At 43.3% G+C, this 17,560-nt stretch overlaps 1 protein-coding gene across 1 annotated transcript in view; it reads left to right on the forward strand.

Moving 5' to 3' along the window:
* The first annotated feature begins 14,261 nt into the window (after positions 1 to 14,261).
* Positions 14,262 to 17,560, forward strand: part of LOC136292457 (deubiquitinase DESI2-like) — a 54,444-nt gene continuing 51,145 nt past the window's right edge. The window contains exon 1 of the mRNA XM_066188193.1: positions 14,262 to 14,931. Coding sequence (XP_066044290.1) covers positions 14,893 to 14,931 — 39 coding nt within the window. The 5' untranslated portion in view covers positions 14,262 to 14,892. The remainder of the gene's footprint in view (positions 14,932 to 17,560) is intronic.

Consider the following 17,560-nt stretch of genomic DNA (forward strand, 5'->3'; position numbering starts at 1 on the left):
TCCTCTCCTGTTGCTGACTTTGTCTTCCTGCCTGAGTGGAAGCAGGTTTCTCCTGCCAGTGCTCAGAGCTCTGGCCTGGCTTTTTGCCAGCAAACAGAAGAGACTTCCAACATTCAGGCTGAGCAAAGGACATCTGATGCTAAGCTAATTTCTCCTGATCTTCCAGGGCTTCTCTGAGAGAGGCAAAAGCTTTCCTAGAAGACCTGGCTCTGAAATGGTTCCCTGCAGAGTTTTCATCTGGTCTCTTTTAACCTCTCGCTTCTGTCAGTGCAGAGAGCTTATTCTGGGCATAAATCTAACAACCTTGGTGCTGACTTTAGAGAGTGGAGCGAAGTGTCCCCACTTCTTCTGAGCAGCAACAGCTGCAGTCTGGAGACTTTGCTCAAAAGTGGGTGCTGGTCTTCCCAGGCAGTGTCTTTGTGAATGCGAGCTGGTCAAAGGGGAAATGGGAAGATGATTGAAAACAGCATCATGCTTGCAGCACTGATAGTGGAGCACCCCCCTGGAAATATGTTGTATCCACCAGAAACCCAAACCAGAATGTTTCCTGCTGAGCCGATGCATGTTTTCCCTTCACCTGAGAAACTAGTGTAACTCAATGAGGCTGGAAGACTTCAAGTACAAGGACCATCATAACTTTAAGACCTGTGCATTTCTAGTGTTTTACTGACTCTGCAGGAAGGAACAAAGTATGGTTTGGGCCAGCATGCTGAAAGGACAGGGCTGGTATGAACGAGAGCAAAGGTATTCATTTCTTTATAGAGTGACCTAAGCCAGTAAGACACTGGATAGGGTATGACCCTTGTTGAGTAAATCTAGATTACCAAAGAATTTTGACTTCAAAACTGTTCCAGTAGAACACACATCAAGGAAAAGTAGAGCTGCAAGGTGTGGCAAGCACCTGTACAAATGTTGCCCCTAATAGTCCCGAGTGTTTGGAGATGCCACTGTGCACATGTGAAACCTGCCTCTGATAGCTGCACCTTGGTTCCTGTAGCCCTGTATTCTGCCTCTTCCTCCTAACTCCTCATCTCTTGCCTACCTGCTCTACATACAGCCACTGACCACCATTTCTGTGCTGTTGTGGTCCTTAGCCAATCTCTGTAAACTTGGGCACTCTGCTGGATGGTGGTTTTGAAGTATTTCTACTTTGTGTTTAACTATTTCCTACTTGCTTCTTTCTGGATGCTGCCTCCCTCACAGATTCTAGAGCTGTGATGAGACAACACAGGGCAGTTTACAGGGAGCTCTTCAGATTGTATTCTGTTGTAATTCTTTAGTTCCTACAGAAATGATTGTCTCCTTCTTGCCTTGTAGTCCCAGGGAGGTAGGCTCATCTTTCACCAGTGATGAGGGGTGGAGTAAAGTAAGTACAAGGGAAATGGGGATGTAGCCCTGATAAAAATGCTGTTGGAATGGAAAGTAGGATTACTTCTCTGCTGTTACACACTCTATGGATATCTGAAAGACCTCTTACGTGACAGTTTCCTTTCTGCTAGCAGTGGGTTTCATAGATGGACAGGTCAGTTGTTGTGAGTTGATACAGGTGTATCTTGGCAGTAACACAGCTGAACTAGAGCAAAGGATATTGTTGACTGTCCCTAAGCTGCTGGGGTCAGGATGCATTTCTGGGTTGGATAAGTTTAACGGAGTGGCAGGAACAGGAGATGCCACTATGCAGATTTCAAGAAATTTCATTCAAACCAACAGTTTTTGAATCCAGCATCTGAATTTCTCATACCAGGTAGGTGCAAGGGATATGATTAACACAGAGATTTCAAAAGCAATGCACTTCAATATAATGAAAAACACTGACCTGTATTTGGTTCCATTTGGGATCTCAGTAACAGTTGCAAATGAGGCCAAGCTGAATTCTTACAGTATAGCATGATTTCAAGAGCCCTTCTGGAGTGTGCCCAGAATACAAAACACAGCCAACACCCCTGCATTATTAGCATGATGTTTCTCTGAGTGGGTGATGTGGGTGTGTGTGACTTGGTAGCTAAAGGGGGAGTTGCGCTCCTTGAATTTCTAAGGCTTATTTCATTGAGGCCCTAATGCTTGATGAAGTTGGGATGCTTTTAAGCTGGGGAAGGAGAAAGGTTGATCTCCTGCTGAAATTCCATTTTGCAAGGAGTTCCTTTCTTTATATTGACAAGAGTTGTTCAACTGCTATGTGTTTTTAGTAAAAAGTCTCATCCAAAAGGCTATTTGTTTGGATCTTTTGCTTGTTTGTTTGTTCTCCTTTTCCAGGAAACATTTTTTTCCTGTGTAGTCTCAGTGGGATTTACCAAAAGAAGCAAATTCCCTTCTTCCCCATTATCCAGGGAGAGACTCAGGGCAGTGAGCAAAGGAATTCTAGCAAAGTGTTATATAGAGAATAACAGTGCACTGAACTCTAGTCAAAAGTTTGTTTTATGTATGTGATATGCACTTGTGGATATACACCTATTTGTGTGTATATTTCATGAAAGCCTGAGCACCTTTGTGGAAAAATATCCTTGCCGATATTTTTAGTTTCATTAGACTTTCCTTTTCTGTTCTAATAATTCATGGTCCTCTGGGGATAATCAAAATCTGTACCTGTAACTCTACGTTTCAGTCTATGTTGTATTAAACCCATTCATTGTTTGACTACCCTCTCCCTCATTCTCTGGTGATGCATTGGGCCTATAATCTCTGAATCCTTGTGTGCTGCAATTGGTACAGTTTTTGCCATCCCGGAGGGGTCTCCAGAGCATTTCAGATAGTAATTTCAGGAAAGGATGGGGGAGGCCTGATGAATCTTAGGCACATGTTTCTCCTTCATTACCCTCTACCCACCCATTTCAGCGTATCTTCACATTGTGTCTTTTAAAATCATTTTAGTTTTCTTTTGTTTTCCTTTAGTTGAGGCCATACCCTTGACTTAGTCACTCCATAGTTCTTTCTATGTCAGGAGCATGCCCTTGTGTTACAGCAGAGCCTTGCATAGCTTAGTTCTGCTGCTTTGGCACTGGGAGAACTCTCTCTTCTTTTTCACTCAGATAGTAAAGTTTCCCTTTGTTATAAATAGATTAATTGAAGTCCTTATTGATTCCCACTTAGAATTGTGTCCCAGATATGAGCAGGCTGGTGTGTCTGCCAGCCAGGGTGCTCTGATGGTAGTGCTCATGTGGTGTAGTTCTCATTTGGACCCTTGGCACATCTAAGACAGAAAGGTTTGTGCTGGGCTGCTGCTTCCTGCCAGCCATTTTCATCTTTCTAATTTAATGGTGAGCAGAAAATGTATAGGACACACCATTTGGATCTGTTTCACAAAGATCACAGGTGGTGTTGCTGCAGTGCTGTAACTGAGCTTTGTAGCTGTTGAAGAGTACCAGAAGCAGTTGTTATTTCCATGGCTACTTTGACATATTTGGTTTCTAGGTCAACAAGGACTGCCCATTCAAATCAATTGATTTACAACGCAGTTGATTTATTTTCCCACCAATTTTTTAATCACATCTAAAAATAAAAAGCAATTCTAATTCTAATTCCCAGTTATTTCCCTACCCTTCATCAAATAATAGATATAGTAGGGACTAAACAGAGTTCATAGTGCAAATCAAAACAGAGTTTGGGAGCAGATAAAAGAAGCTGAGCCTGGTGTGGATGGGTTCAACAAGGGTCAGATTTCAGCTGCTGCCTCTGCCTTTTTCCCCTCTCCTTCTCCTTTTCCCATCAGCTTCTCTGTACATCGTCTCCCTCTTCTGGCTGTTTCAGGGTTACAGAAGCAGAGGGGCTGCCCTCTGGCCTTGCAGAGGAGATGCTGCAATCATCGGATCAGCATGAGCTCTTTGGCCAGTATTTCCTCTTGGACTCAAAGATGTCCTCTGTGGCAAGAGGAAACTGGGAGGAAATTAGATAAGACTAGAAAGCAGAAGTTATTTTTTCATCCTGTTGGTGAGAAAGGACAATGGTGCTGGTTTAGGGGGTAGGGGTGATAGAGTCTATTTCTTCTTGCACATTTCTTACCCCTTCTGCCATTCCCCATATCTGGTGGATGACATTAGGAGTTAGAAAGGAAGAGAGGTGCTGGTCTGGGAATTCACAGCCCTCTGACAGGAGAAAGGGAGAGGGCTGAGGAGGAGGTTAGTACCTTTCTGCTCCAGTAAGACATTTGAAGGACACGAGTGCAGTCTGGCTTTAACTGGTATCTTTTTAACTTTAGCTTAAAGACAACTGTTTTATCTCTTTAAGTGCAATCATGCTAAGTTTTTACTAAATATTCAGATGTCACTGCAACAACAGTGCATATGAAATCAAGGTAGCAGGTGTGATGTGCTTTAAGGATCACAGCATTATCCTATTGAAGCAGATGAAAGAGCAGATGGCATGATTTAAATTCCCAGGTTCTTGAGACAAGGTCTACTAGAGACTGAAAGGTACAATCCTCGTGTCATTGTAAGGCGTGTTATAACATTGGATTTAACACGTGACAATCAAAATATTAGTCATAAAGCAGGAAAGAAAAATTACACTATAGAAGCAGATGTGTCAAATCTGAGAAGCGGGAATATTTTTTCTGTCTCAAACTATTATTGTCCTCCAGTGCTGTGACTTGTACTTACCTCTGTTAGAATTCCCTGAGACTGTTTTTTGCTTTTCAATAAGGAATCATTTTCTAAGTAATAACCATGTAGGGGCTTCTATTGTGGAAACACCTGTCCTTTAAACTAAGATCTTTACCCTATTTCAGAGTTGGAGATTCTTCCTTGATGTTCTTTTATACAAGAATTATTGTTGTTATAAAAGGTGAATGTGATTACTGCTGTGCAACAATGCCAGTAAGGGCAAGGCAGACACTGTGTCCTTTTCAAGATGCAGGAAGATAAATGAAATACCTTTGTGGAATAGAATAACTGGAGTCAGGGGGTAGAATCAACAGGCAGTAGATTGTAGGAAGGGGCTTGAACAAGGCTAAACTGTGTGGCCTGGGGAAGTCTGAAAATGCAGAGAACTACACATGCACGTGTGTGTGTGTGTGTGTGTGTGTGTGTGTGTGTATGGAGCAGGGGAGATAGCGAGAAGGTGTTGGAAGTCATGCTGACAGAGAAAAGCACAGGGAGAAGCAAGCCTGTTATGGGGTTTTTTCTTTGTTGGTGGAAATAGACTGTTGTGCATATTTTTTTGAGCCAGCAGGATATGTGCACAACACCTTTAGTGATAAAATAATTTTTTTTAATAGGAACATAGATAGTCCTCTTATACTGGTAAACTGCTTAGGAAAAGTAGGCAACATAGGAAGAAAAACACTCCATTGTTTTATCTTTAACTTTATTTAATTTTTTATTAACTTGTTTTTTAACCAGAAAGAAGCAAATGTCACTCTCTCTGTTAGGTTAGGTTATGGCTGTAGGTGGGAGTGTGTGTTCTTTAGTGTTCATGATCTTTACATGAGGAACAGGCAGAACAGGCAAACTCTGATATGTGTCTGAAGCAATATTGACTGAAGCAGTATTTTTACACCATTACTCTATTACATCAAACGAAGTTATGAGGATGAGCAGTAGGTTCTCTCCCATTGGCTGTTCATTCCAGCATTGACCTTACGAAATTATGTGCTTAGGCCCATTGCCTTTGATTTCTTCTGTGACTGAGGGTTGAAGAAATCTATGTCAGTTCTGGAGCTTGTTGAGAAGATCACCAAATTCACTTAATTAATTCCTATAAGAATAAGTTAGTCCATTAGTCTGGAGTGCCACCTAGCTTAGCCTTCTCATCCTCTGGGGAGCAGGTATTATGGCAGAAATATTTAGAAAGAGAAAAACTACTTGGAAAACATTCATGTAACAATCTTTCCCTTCATCATTTAAAGATAAATTCTCATCAGATGATTTTAATCAGCAGTCTGAAAGTTGTTGCCCTGATATTAGCCAGTGGCAGAAAAAAATGGGAGAATTAGAGATTATTTTTCTTCAAAATGTTAGTTCCTTGTTCAATGCAAGTATTACTCATAATTTGTAAGGAAGCAGAACGCTGGTGCATGACTATTAAATTTTTGAACAGTCTGATTCATCTCAAAATGATTCAGAGACTATTGATAGTAGTCCTGTCAGGAGTTGCCATCTCTGTGGTGAAGTTGGAGTGGTTAGTGACATACCACTAGTGCTTTGTGGCATTTCATAGCATTCGTGAGTTAAAAATATGCACGGTAATGAAGGCAGCAAATGTAGTTTTGCTGGAATGGTGATATTATCATCTCTGCCACCTGAAGAAGTCATGTAGATTTGGCGTTTGTCCTTGAGTGGGTCACAGGGCAGATTGCTGGGGAGAAAAATGTCCCTGCAAAAGGGGAACCAAGACTCTGATGCCTACCCTGTCCATGCATGCCTTCAGGAGCCAGGACTGCTTCTTTCCCAATCCTCCTTCATCCCCGATTCTTTACTGGGTGAAAAGAAGTTGGTGTGCTTGGGTTTGCAGAGTGGCTACTGCAGCATAGCCATTTGGCTGTGTTTCATGGAAAGCCATGGTCCTGGAACTGCAGGGAGAGACTGAGATATTAGCAAGGATGCAGGGTAGGAACAGCATCCCAAAATCTGGCAGCGTAAGTTAGGTTGGAGAAGGGTAAGGAACATGTCCTTGTGTCTGTGAACTCCACCAACTTTGCAAGGGGCCTTTGTGCTTCTCCCAGCCTCTCTGCCCTACCTCCAGCTGAACCTTCTTCATTGCTGTTGCAAGACAGAATTGTTTCTCCTCACCTTTTGAATGGCTGGGTTCACATTTTTTTGCTGTTCAGATGATGATGATCTGACTTGTGTTACAGGATTGCTGATAAATGTAAGATGGGGAAGATCTATTAAAATAATCAGTTTCTGACCAATACATTCCCATGACATCTGTGATAGCTTCTGTCTTCCTAAATAACAAATGTATTTAATCTGAAGCTTTGGGTTTCAATAGCTCTGAAGAAGCAAACACAGCTTTTTTCCTTTGGCACAGTTAAACAGAATCTCTCTTCATTTAGACTTGTGAGAGATTAGCAGATAGGTCCTTTGTGAAAATCTGCAAATGGTGACTAAACATGGGGAGAATAGGCAGAAAATGGAAAACATGCACTGCCACAGGCTGTCTTTGTGCAGTGGGCTCATTTGCCATTGCCAAGTAAGACCACAGACTAAGCTCAACGAGTGTAGGTGGGATGAGATGGGACACTATTACTGGTTTTCTTTGATATGGATTTCAGCTTACATTATAACAGTGCTCAAAACTACTGGTATCTAGAACGTGTACCACAGAAGGCTTATATGATAATCTGAGGGTGGGAGTAATGAGAGGAAAAAAATATACTGAGTTTCATCTCCAAATCCTACTAGATTTTCTTGTTTATCGGCAAACTTTCCTTCACTGTTTAATGATGCATTTATATATGAAGTTTTTTTGAGAAGGCACCGCAGTGGGTTTTGGTTTGACTGAGCTATTTGAGAAGTGCACACTTGTCTAATGGTTAGGCACAGCCTGTTCGCTCATGTGGATTTCATGAAGGGGCCTGTTAGAGAGCTCTGGGCACATCTTGTGGAATTTATTGGGTTAAACTAAACCCATCACTAAGCCTTGTAAAGCTGTGAAAAGCTATTCAGATTCAGAGATCAAATGAATCAACTTAAAGGTCTAACACTAAAGCCATACCTTCTTGCTTTTCTGATGGAATGAGCTGCCCAGTCTCTGTATCTAACCAAAGATGACATGAGATACTCCTGGGGAGTTAGAGAGCTACCATTTTTGCTTAGGCATAGATTGATAGCTCACTCTTTAAAAATAACAGGGGTTTTTAAGTGAGGGGTTAAAAGCGGTTAAAAAAATCAACCAACTAAAGCTGGTCATAGTAGTATGGTGGTAAAAGTAGTATTGAAACTATCAAAAGGCACTTGTGGATGCATCTGCTGTCAGCTGTGGTGTTTGCTTTATTCTAGAAGCTAAAAGGTTCCTTGTATTGTTGGAATGCTATAATAGTCCCAGAGAACGGCAACATTCTATTCTATGTGCGGGCTAATCATCCAACATGAGCAGCAAGTAAAATAAGGAAAGGGAATTACATGCTAGTATTCTGAAAAAACCCCCAGCAACCAACCACAGTGATTTGTAAGGGAATTCATACAATCAAAGAAGACAGTGGAGCACCTGTAATTACTAACCATTATTAACAAGCTGTAAAGACTAGCTCTTGCAAATTGCGTTTTACCCTACTTTGAACATACAATTTAGAAAAGTAATAGAAAAGGTAAAAATTAGGACCAATTTTGAAACACCTTTCAATACTTTCTGTGATTTCTTTATTTCCTTTGTAAAGGTTTAGGTTCTATGAAAGGACTGAAAAGAGAGGTTTAGGTATAGAAAAAGGAATACCTGAATTCTGTGAATAAGCTGTGATGACTATATGCATCTCTTTAATTAATATCCTGTAGCACTAGCTTTGATCATTTTTCTGCAGAATATGATAGCTTGACTGAGAAAGAGACCCTGGACACTAATCCATAGACAGCTTGAGAGTGCTGGAACAGTGTCGCTTAGTAGCTGGGGAGTATGTTGAGGAACAAATGCTGGAGCTTCTGTCTGCTTTTCTGTTGGTTGTCTTCACCCGGTATTAAACACATAAAATACTTTGGGAATGGAGCCCAGGCCTCTTGAATCCTTTGCTGTGTGGTGAGCAAGAAGGATGCTTCGAGAACATATGACTTGGTTTCCAGTTCCCTCTAATCTAGCCAACAGGTGATTATACAAAAGGCATTCAATGGCCTCAACAGGGTGTTTTTGAAGGAGAATGGCCTTTTTTTCAAGATTCTGTTCAACACAGTAGGGTGCATCAGAGCACATCAGGCAGGTTAAGTGATCTGGGGATATTACATGCCACCATGCTGATTCCTTCGTGTCTGTCAGACTGCAGCAGGAGTGAAGAACCACAGTGCCTCAGCTGGGGTGGCTCTTGGCAGGGTCAGCAACGGAACAAATATAGTCCTGATCCAAGAGGGAGGCAGCTTAGACACATTCAGGGTTAAGCAGACTCTGGGTTTTTGGATGGCATCTTATGATATCAGTTCCTCTCTTCTTTACAAGTGTGGCATTGCACCTAACTTCAGTTCTCTTTGGTCCTGGCTATACAGCAGATTATGCTGTTTGGCTGAAGTCTGATCCCATACTTTGTGACATGGAGTTAATGATGTAGCTTTTCTCTTGCCATTCACCTGTCACATCTCTTTAATTACCACTTTTCATTGAGTAGGTGCACTCTTCTCTGTGTTCATGTGCATGGGTCCCTGCCCCCCGCCACAGCTTCTAAACATTATTGTATCATAATGCAAATAAGTAATATGAAGATGTTACTGTGGAAAAATCCTCTGAAATGAAGCCTCCTTTACTTCCCAGATTTAGAGCACAAATTACTGTGTACTGTCCCTTTTAACTGCATCCATTGACTCCTTTTGCCCCATGATAGTTTGGGCTGTGAATTTTTAATACCAATAATAACAACAACTTCTTCCCTAATCCTTAGCATAAGAATGAACAGGAATGTTCAGCATTTTCATCCTGTTTCCAGGTTGAAAGTCTCTGTGTACATTGCTTGGCTCTCAGTTGACAGTGTTGCTTTATATAAACAGAGGAGATAGTCCTGTGCTCCCCTGGGGCCTCTCCATGGCCCAGGAGCACCATTTCAGCCCAGCCTGGGGCCATAAGTCCCTGCCCCTGTGACATAGAGAGGATCCTGGTATCCAGCTCTGCTCTGCTGGGTCCAACCCATGGGCTGATGTCCTGGCTTAACCTTAGACATCTTATTCTTATAAACTTGCCTGATGGTCTGGACTCATGGCTGAATGTGGTGGCCATCTGCAGGCCTGCCCTGCACACCTTGCTTATGGCCTGTAGGACAGAGACCTGGGCTGGGCAGAGCCCCTGCCCTGTCAGTCATATTAGGAGCTGTCAGCCTTCCTTGCTTCCTGACAAAGAGCTTTATATTAAAAAGTTGTGAAGTGTAGCTGCAATGAGAAGGGAGATGAAATGTAGAATCAGGATTGACTTAATGAGGAATTCAATGCAAATAACTTTGTTTCACCCTTCTACTAACACGCACCTAGCTTTGAGCTACAAATCCCCACAGTCTTGGATGAAATCTTTTAACTTATTGAAGTAATCTAATTTGAGTGTTGTTCTTTCCCTTTGTGGTGCAATAAGAAGTTAACTAGTTTTTCCATGCTGCCTTACACAAGGAAAAAGCACATTGCTGGCATCCTGTGCTGATTTTCTCTCACCATTTTTTCCCATAGCCTGTACTCAGGTCTGACCAGAATCAACCAGATCTTTGGTATATGCAAGGGCCTCAATTAGAAGTGAGATTAAACTCCTTCAAATTCCTTAATCAAAATACCTCCTGTCATATTCCCAGAATAAAGTTACAAAGCTGCTGCATCTCTCCAGATGATGATTTATTCCTGTAGATGGAAGGCAGGAATTGCAACTCCCTTTTCATTCTCACATACTTTCCACCATTCTCGAGGATCTGAAAAACTACTATCTATAGTTTTTCAATGGCCATTTTATATTTTCTTTTAAAAGGATACTCTTGACTAATGTACTCAGAGTGGGATGATAATGACAACTTGACATGCTTAGAAGCACTTTATACCATTCAAAATGACAACTTGTCAGAAAATATAATGGACAGTCAGGGGTGGTGTACCTGATGTGGAGAGAAGACCATTAAGTGTCTTGAAGTCTAAACTGGACAGCCCTGCTGTGAAACATGCTTGAAATCCCCATTGTCTGCTGGTTGCTTCTGAGCCTTTGAAAGTACATGAGGGTAGATTAGGGAAAGGTGTTAATTTAAACTACAATTCCTGAATAGCAACACAAGTAGACAAACTAGAAGATAGACCATCACCTCTAATACAGCCATTATTTCTCTGTTGCACTGCTGTTCTTTTGTTCTTGCCCCCAATGGAATGTCTCAGCTCTGTTAACAGTGCCCAGCAATGCCACTTTTGTGACTGGGACCTGGAGGAGATGGCTGAAGTTCTCAGCTACTGACTGCATCGATTAATGTACCAGGTAATTCCCTAAGGTTGTACCTGATTCTTGTTCTTTAGTCCATAATGGGTAGCAGCACTAATTTCCTTTTAACCCTTTTCACCTCTTTCTTAAAAAACATACATAAGACCACACTGTCTCCTCTAGACACCAAGCCTTGAGGATGTACACATACTTATACCGTAATAGTAAGTAGGGATGACCACAGATAAACTCAAATATGTGAATCCCTTTAAAGGGAGTGCTAGGAATGTGGAGAATCTAAGAAAGTTTGGGCTTGCAACAGGCTGCTTAAATGTGAATTGAAGGTGCTGTCTAGCTTTAGGTATATGTATGGAAAAATGTATGTGCTTTGTCCTAAAACCAGCATAGGTGTTTAAAAGAAGAATTCAAAACACAACCCAAAGCTCTAGTTCCAGCTGCTCTAACAAGTAGTAAGAATAATCTCCCTTTCCTCTGTATTAGCAATTAATTTGCATTGTAATGTTTTTACAATGCAAGATATGGGCTCTGGTGCCTGTAGGCAGTGAGGCTATCTGTGGGATTGTAGTCATGCTCCTGAAACAGAGCAGTTCACTTTCTAAATTGCCATCAGCCTAAGCTGTTGATGTAACTCTTCAACACAGCCAAAAGCAAACCAAGCCTTGTGAAGAGTTTACGTGACTGTAAAACAACTCATATTAATGAGCTTTTTGAATTCACACTGATCGCTGCTATCTGGAGCTAGAATAAGTTGTCTAGAATAGAATGGGATAAAAAAAGGCATTTTCAAAGGATCACTGAAGCAGTGATGAGGCCAAGTCACAATGTGGAACAACTTCTTTCTGTGAAGGGGCAGAAAAGGGAGCCTGAAGCAATGACCTTTGTAATGTAGTTCTCACAGTTGTTTCAAGATAGGGGGAGAGAATCCAGGTCTTAATGTGCAAGTGACATTTACTGTCTCTCCTACAGCAAAAGTCCTTTAAATAACAAATGCACTTTTAGACTGGCTTTGATCTCTTGAAGCAATATGATTAGTTTAAAGACATGTTTTTTGTTTTAATTTCCCTCCTCTTCTATCTCTAAAGTTTAGAAGTGGGATTCTGGTCATCTTATTTTTTTCCCCCCTAGGTGATTAATTTTGAAATGTTTACAGGACAAAACATTGAAGTTTGTGGCTGCCTTTCACCTTTCCCAAATCCTAAGTATTTATAGATGTCTGTCTATGGAATGTGTATCTGATTTAAGTCTCTAATTCATTTTAGTGAATTCTGAGCACAGCAATCATTGGAGTTAATTTAGCAAATAAGTATGTGGGTAAGTGTGGGAAGACCTTGTAGTGCTGCTTTTCTTTTCCAGTTACGTCAGTCTAATATCAGCTATTCCCTCTCCTTTCAAGTCTCCTTAAAACATCACTATCTCTGGAGCAGGACACAGATCCAAAAGTGACACTCTCAGGGTATCTGTGACAGTTTAGCAGGAGCCTCTGGGTTTCAGTAGGCGGTTTGTCTCACAAGTTAGGGCATGAATGATGCAGCTTAGCCTCTTGCAGAGGAAGATTCTCATTGCTCCATAGCCTTTAAAATGACAGTGTGGGCCCAGTGTATCCTCTGAGGGGTATCTGGATTCTGAGATCGTAAAGAGGAGGAAGCACCTTTGCTCACCTGCACAAACTGCTCCTTTAGACACAGGCTGCTGAGATGGATGGTTAATGGCACACTTTGAGTTGGTGGGTTGGAGAGCTAGGGATGGGGGGGAAGTCAGGGTGCTGGTGAAGTCCCTGCACCATGTGTGTGAAATATTCCAGCCCACCCATGGAATGACAAGTCCAGATGAAATTACTGCATTGGGATCCCTGCCACGTTGAGTGGCATCATACCCAAGCCTGAGCTGTGGCTTTGCACTTTCAAAATGCATACTAGGGCAAAGCAGTTATGGATGTCCTTTGGCAGTGTCTGGAGAAAAAAAATTTTGTCTGACTTTGTTGGGCTGGCACTTAGCTATGCAGGACATGGACTCACTTCCTTTTCCTACTGCCTACCTTCACTAGAAATTCTCCTGTTTAACATGTCTTTTACAAGGCTGCAGCTCTATGGTCTTGTCCTTGCACTCCTGATAAAGGGAGGTGAGCCCTTCTCTGGACGGGATGATTCCCATGTGGCTGAAGACAGGGCTGAGGCATGCTGGGCTTTGCTGATGTAACGGGCTCCCTGCAATTTTCATTCAGATCTGGTTGGCTGTGAGCTGGCAGAGAGCCTCAGCCTCAGATACGCCTCCAACTCAGATGAGGTCATCCCTGCTTTTTTTTTTTTTTTTTTTTTTTTTTTTTTCCCCCCTCCTGCTTCAGGAGTCTGTTGTGTATGAACGTTTAAGGTCAGAGTGCTACTTTCCACACCACTGCAAATCTCTGGGAGCAGGAACTCCCTTGTCCCTCTCCCAGCTGCACTCTTTCCCAGCACCATCACAGACTGCTCTCCCTTTAAACAGAGAGGAGGAGCAAAAGGACCATGAATTTACCGCAGTGCATTTTATAATTGATTCTCGCATCCAGGTTAGAGGGGAGTGCTTGCTGGCAAGACATCGCAGAGCTTCACGGTCCTAACACGAGTGTAAAGTAGCTCCAGGAAGAAACTCCAGACCCCGCTGCTGCCAGAAGTGAAACTACTCGCCCTGCCCAGTCGCTTGGTCCCTTCCCCGCCCTCCCACAGCGTACCATGCAGCGATGCATCCAGCCAGCAGAGGACGGGGTAGGTTCCCTCGGCTGTCAGTCAGTAGGAGCTGCCCGGTTCAGGACGAGCTTATCGTGAAATAAGGACTGGCCCTGCGGAGAGCAGGGCACAGAGAGCTGGGGTATCCAGCCCTGGCCCCCTGCCCTGCCTGGAAGCGTCTCCTGCTCGGCATCTTCCTCCCTCCAGCCCCAGCCCTGTTAATCCCGCGTCATCTCCCGCGAAGACCTGCCTTCTAACTTCGGCGCCGACGCCAGGTCTGCCTGCACGTCGTGGGCAGGATGGGGGTTGCGGCATCCCCTCTCTGCCCCGGGGGCAGCCAGCCCCCTCCTCCTCTTCCTCCCACAGCCGAGCCCCGCGCTGGAATCCCTTTGGCACAGCCTTTTCACCATGTCCTGCCAGGGGCGGAGAACCCTCAACCGAGTGCCTAAGCGGGACCGACCCCAGCACCGCGGACAGATCCCGGCTCCGACGGACCGTCTCCAGCACCGTGGCCAGATCCCGGCTCCAGCACCGCGGACAGATCCCAGCTCCAGGTGGACCGGCTCCAGCTCCGCGGACAGATCCCGGGGTGCCTCCGGGCTCCGCCGGCGGGAGGGAGGGAGCTCGGCGCCCGCTCCAGCCCCGCTCCGTGCCTTGGTGCCCTGGGTTCCTGCGTACTGCTGGCAGCCCGCTGCGGTAGCGGCACTCAGCTCTGCCGAGAAATCTCCCCGCACGCGCTGCCACCCACCTTGCTCAGGGCGCCAGAAGAGGGCTTGTATTTGGGCTCAGAATCTGTCTTCTTTGGATCGGGATTTAACAGCTTGGACGGTGCCTGTTTACAGTGGTGTATGAGTCTACAGACCCCGAGGTGCACTACAGAGTTAGAAAGAAACCTTGGATTTGTCACGGCGTGGAGGGCTAAAATAAACCATATACAACCAGCAAACCCAACCCAGGCCTTCCTGCCTCCCTGCAACCAACTTTACACACACACCCAACCGCGAGAATTCCCTCCTTTCCTCCTCCCTCCATGCTCCTTCCTTCAGCAACTGTAGGATGAGGCATTTTCTTCTATCTGGCTCAGGGTAAAAGCATACCCTGGGGGCATCAACATACATCTGGCAGGGACTGAAAGGTTTTAATCCAGCCTCTACTGCAATCAACAATGGCAAATGAACCAGTGATTCTGAATGTTTATGACATGGTGAGTATGAAACTGTACTGACCGGGGGGCAGTGGGGCTGGGTGGGACTTCATGCTTGGAGGGCAGGCACTGTACCAAGAGGAGCCAAGCACAGATCTCCAAAGAGGCTGATTCCCTCCCCCTCCCTTTCTTCCCTGCCTGAAACTCCTCATCCAAGCCTATCGTCCTCTCATGTCAGAGATGATGTTGACCCTGTTTTTTTTTTTTCTTTCTTTTTTTAAAAGTGTTTAGCATATTGGGCCAGATTACAGGTATTGGGCCAAATTTTCTGCAGGATTTTTCAGGAGCAGCAAGGGGTGAAGACTTTTTAATTTCCAGTGCCCCACTTAAGGAAGAAAATGTGATCACCTCTGTCTGTGTTAGAGATAATTGTCCTTTAATTTTGAGCGAACACGCATTATCAGGCTGTGGGATGGGGGTCAGGATTTCACCTAAGGAGCAGAAACAGCTGTAGAGTTGCACTAAGGACATAGTTTCTAATAATCTGGATCAATTCCTCATATGTGTAAGATCGTGGTTAATAATTTTCTCTGAAGGTTAATCGCAACAACAGGAGTAAGAAATTGTCTGGTGAAGTTTCAGTATAGATAGGGGCATGGGCACATGCTGCTCAGCAATATTTCCTGGAAGTCTACAGGGTAGCAAGAGGTTTTTGTTGACCTCTTCTTGCAAGGGGGAATGTGAGTGGGTGTTTTCTGTGCTAGCAAATCAGAGGGTCCAAATCTTGGCACAAACCCCCAAAGAAAAGGTGACTTGGCAGAGCCTATTTGGTTGCTGGTCTGACGTAAGCTTAGGAGAGGCATGTTCACATGAGGAGTGTTTTGATGATTATGTATTTCACCTTTGTTTTTTGATTACCAACTAATGATTAAAAAAAAGAAATTTTCAGATCTTCCACAAATTTAATGAACCTTTCTGGGGAAAACACAACCTTACAAGGCCCAGGTGCAGACTGAGCTCTAAATATCCAGTTCCAGAACTTTAGGATTACACCATACATTTGCTTTTTATCATCAGGCAGTTGCAACTTTTACCAGGAAGCCCACAGAATAGTGTGGGCTTCCCTGTTTGGGAAATCCAGAGAACAGACACCCAAGAGATTAGAAGTGGGTTGCTGTAAAAATCAAATGTCTTTTTATCACAAGGATCAAGGGATCTTCTGTGAACTAAAACAGGTGGGTTGTTTTCTGAGGGAAGAGTGAGTGGTAAGGATTATTTAGGTAGGACTCTATCTGCATTGGTGAGGAGTCCAAAAAACACAAGTACACTGGACTGAAGTTGCCTCTTCCAGAGATATTGTTGGTAAAATTGAGCAAGTTGGTGTAAGATCCTTCCCAAGACTTTGGTCTTGAGTGTTTATTGGTCAGTTGCTTAGCAGCCTAAACTGTGAACTCCCCCAAGATGTTCTTCAACCAACAAGTTTGGTAACCCAAATAGGTTGTAGCTAGCCTGATAACAAGGGACTCATATTGCAAATGCGCATGCAAGAGTTTATCATTAATCCTTTGAGGAAAATAAAGGAGTTGTGTTGTCCTTTTACAATATCCACTGACTTCCTTGCATTTTCTTTTAGTTTGTTCTGCAGCAGACTATGGCCTATGCTTTCCTCTCTCAGCCACTGCTGATCCATAACAAATCAGTGAATGTTTCACCACTGAGCTGAAGAGATCCAAATACTGGATGGATGAGGTCTTTACCTTTTTATGTTTGATTGATTGACATGAAAGATGAAGCTTTAAATAATTAAGGCAGAAGGAGCTTGCTGTTCATGGTCGCTGTGTTCTCAGATGGGCGCCTAGACATAGTGAACAGAGTTGAGGTCATCAGTTTACTTCAGACTGAGTAGTTTTTACTGCTTAGCAAACCATGGAAATCTTCCTGTGTAAGTACTAACTCCATGGGTTAATCAGTCTGTACATAGAAACCATTCTATTTTCATACAGCATCTGTTTGACTACCACTGAGTCACCTGTAGCTCAAGTCCTACATTGTGACTATTGAGGCTACATACTTTTTCATTGCTGCTATGATTTTAACACCACGAAGCCTGGAATGTAGCCATGCAAAATCTGCACTTTGTTACACTGTGGTGGGGAATTGCGGGGGAACTGGGAAATGAGCACATTTGCTTGAATGACTGTTGGAAAACTAGCCTCAGTGGAAAAATACCCAACAACAACAAAAAAAGACAGCTGGGAACAACAATTAACTGGATGTAAAGCTCTGCTTTCCTGACAAAGAACATGACCCCCAAATGGCAACTGGAAGCACTTACACTGCAGGAAAACTTATCCCTAGGGCAGAAGTTCAATTATGGGCTTTGTGCAGCTATGAAATACCCACTCTGTGTAGTCTTGTGTATTCAAAGATTATAGCCATTTATCCTTTTACCCATTGGATATGTAGCAGGCTTCTTTAGGGAAAAAAGTGCTTCTGTTTAATGAGGTGTTTTGCACAAATTGCTTAAGCAGGTAGATCTATTTGTAGGCTTGTTTTCTTCAGCATAAAATTATGGAGCAAAAATCACTGGGTATTCCAAGTGTTCAGAATATTGTCATCAAAAGCAACCTTTCTTCACCCCCAGCACACAGGGTGGTTATATTGTATCTCTTGCCAAAGAGCCTGTACA

This window comes from Chamaea fasciata, unplaced genomic scaffold, assembly GCF_029207755.1.
Source record: "Chamaea fasciata isolate MVZ Bird 193981 ecotype frontalis unplaced genomic scaffold, bChaFas1.0.hap1 SCAF_7, whole genome shotgun sequence".
Taxonomy (NCBI): domain Eukaryota; kingdom Metazoa; phylum Chordata; class Aves; order Passeriformes; family Sylviidae; genus Chamaea; species Chamaea fasciata.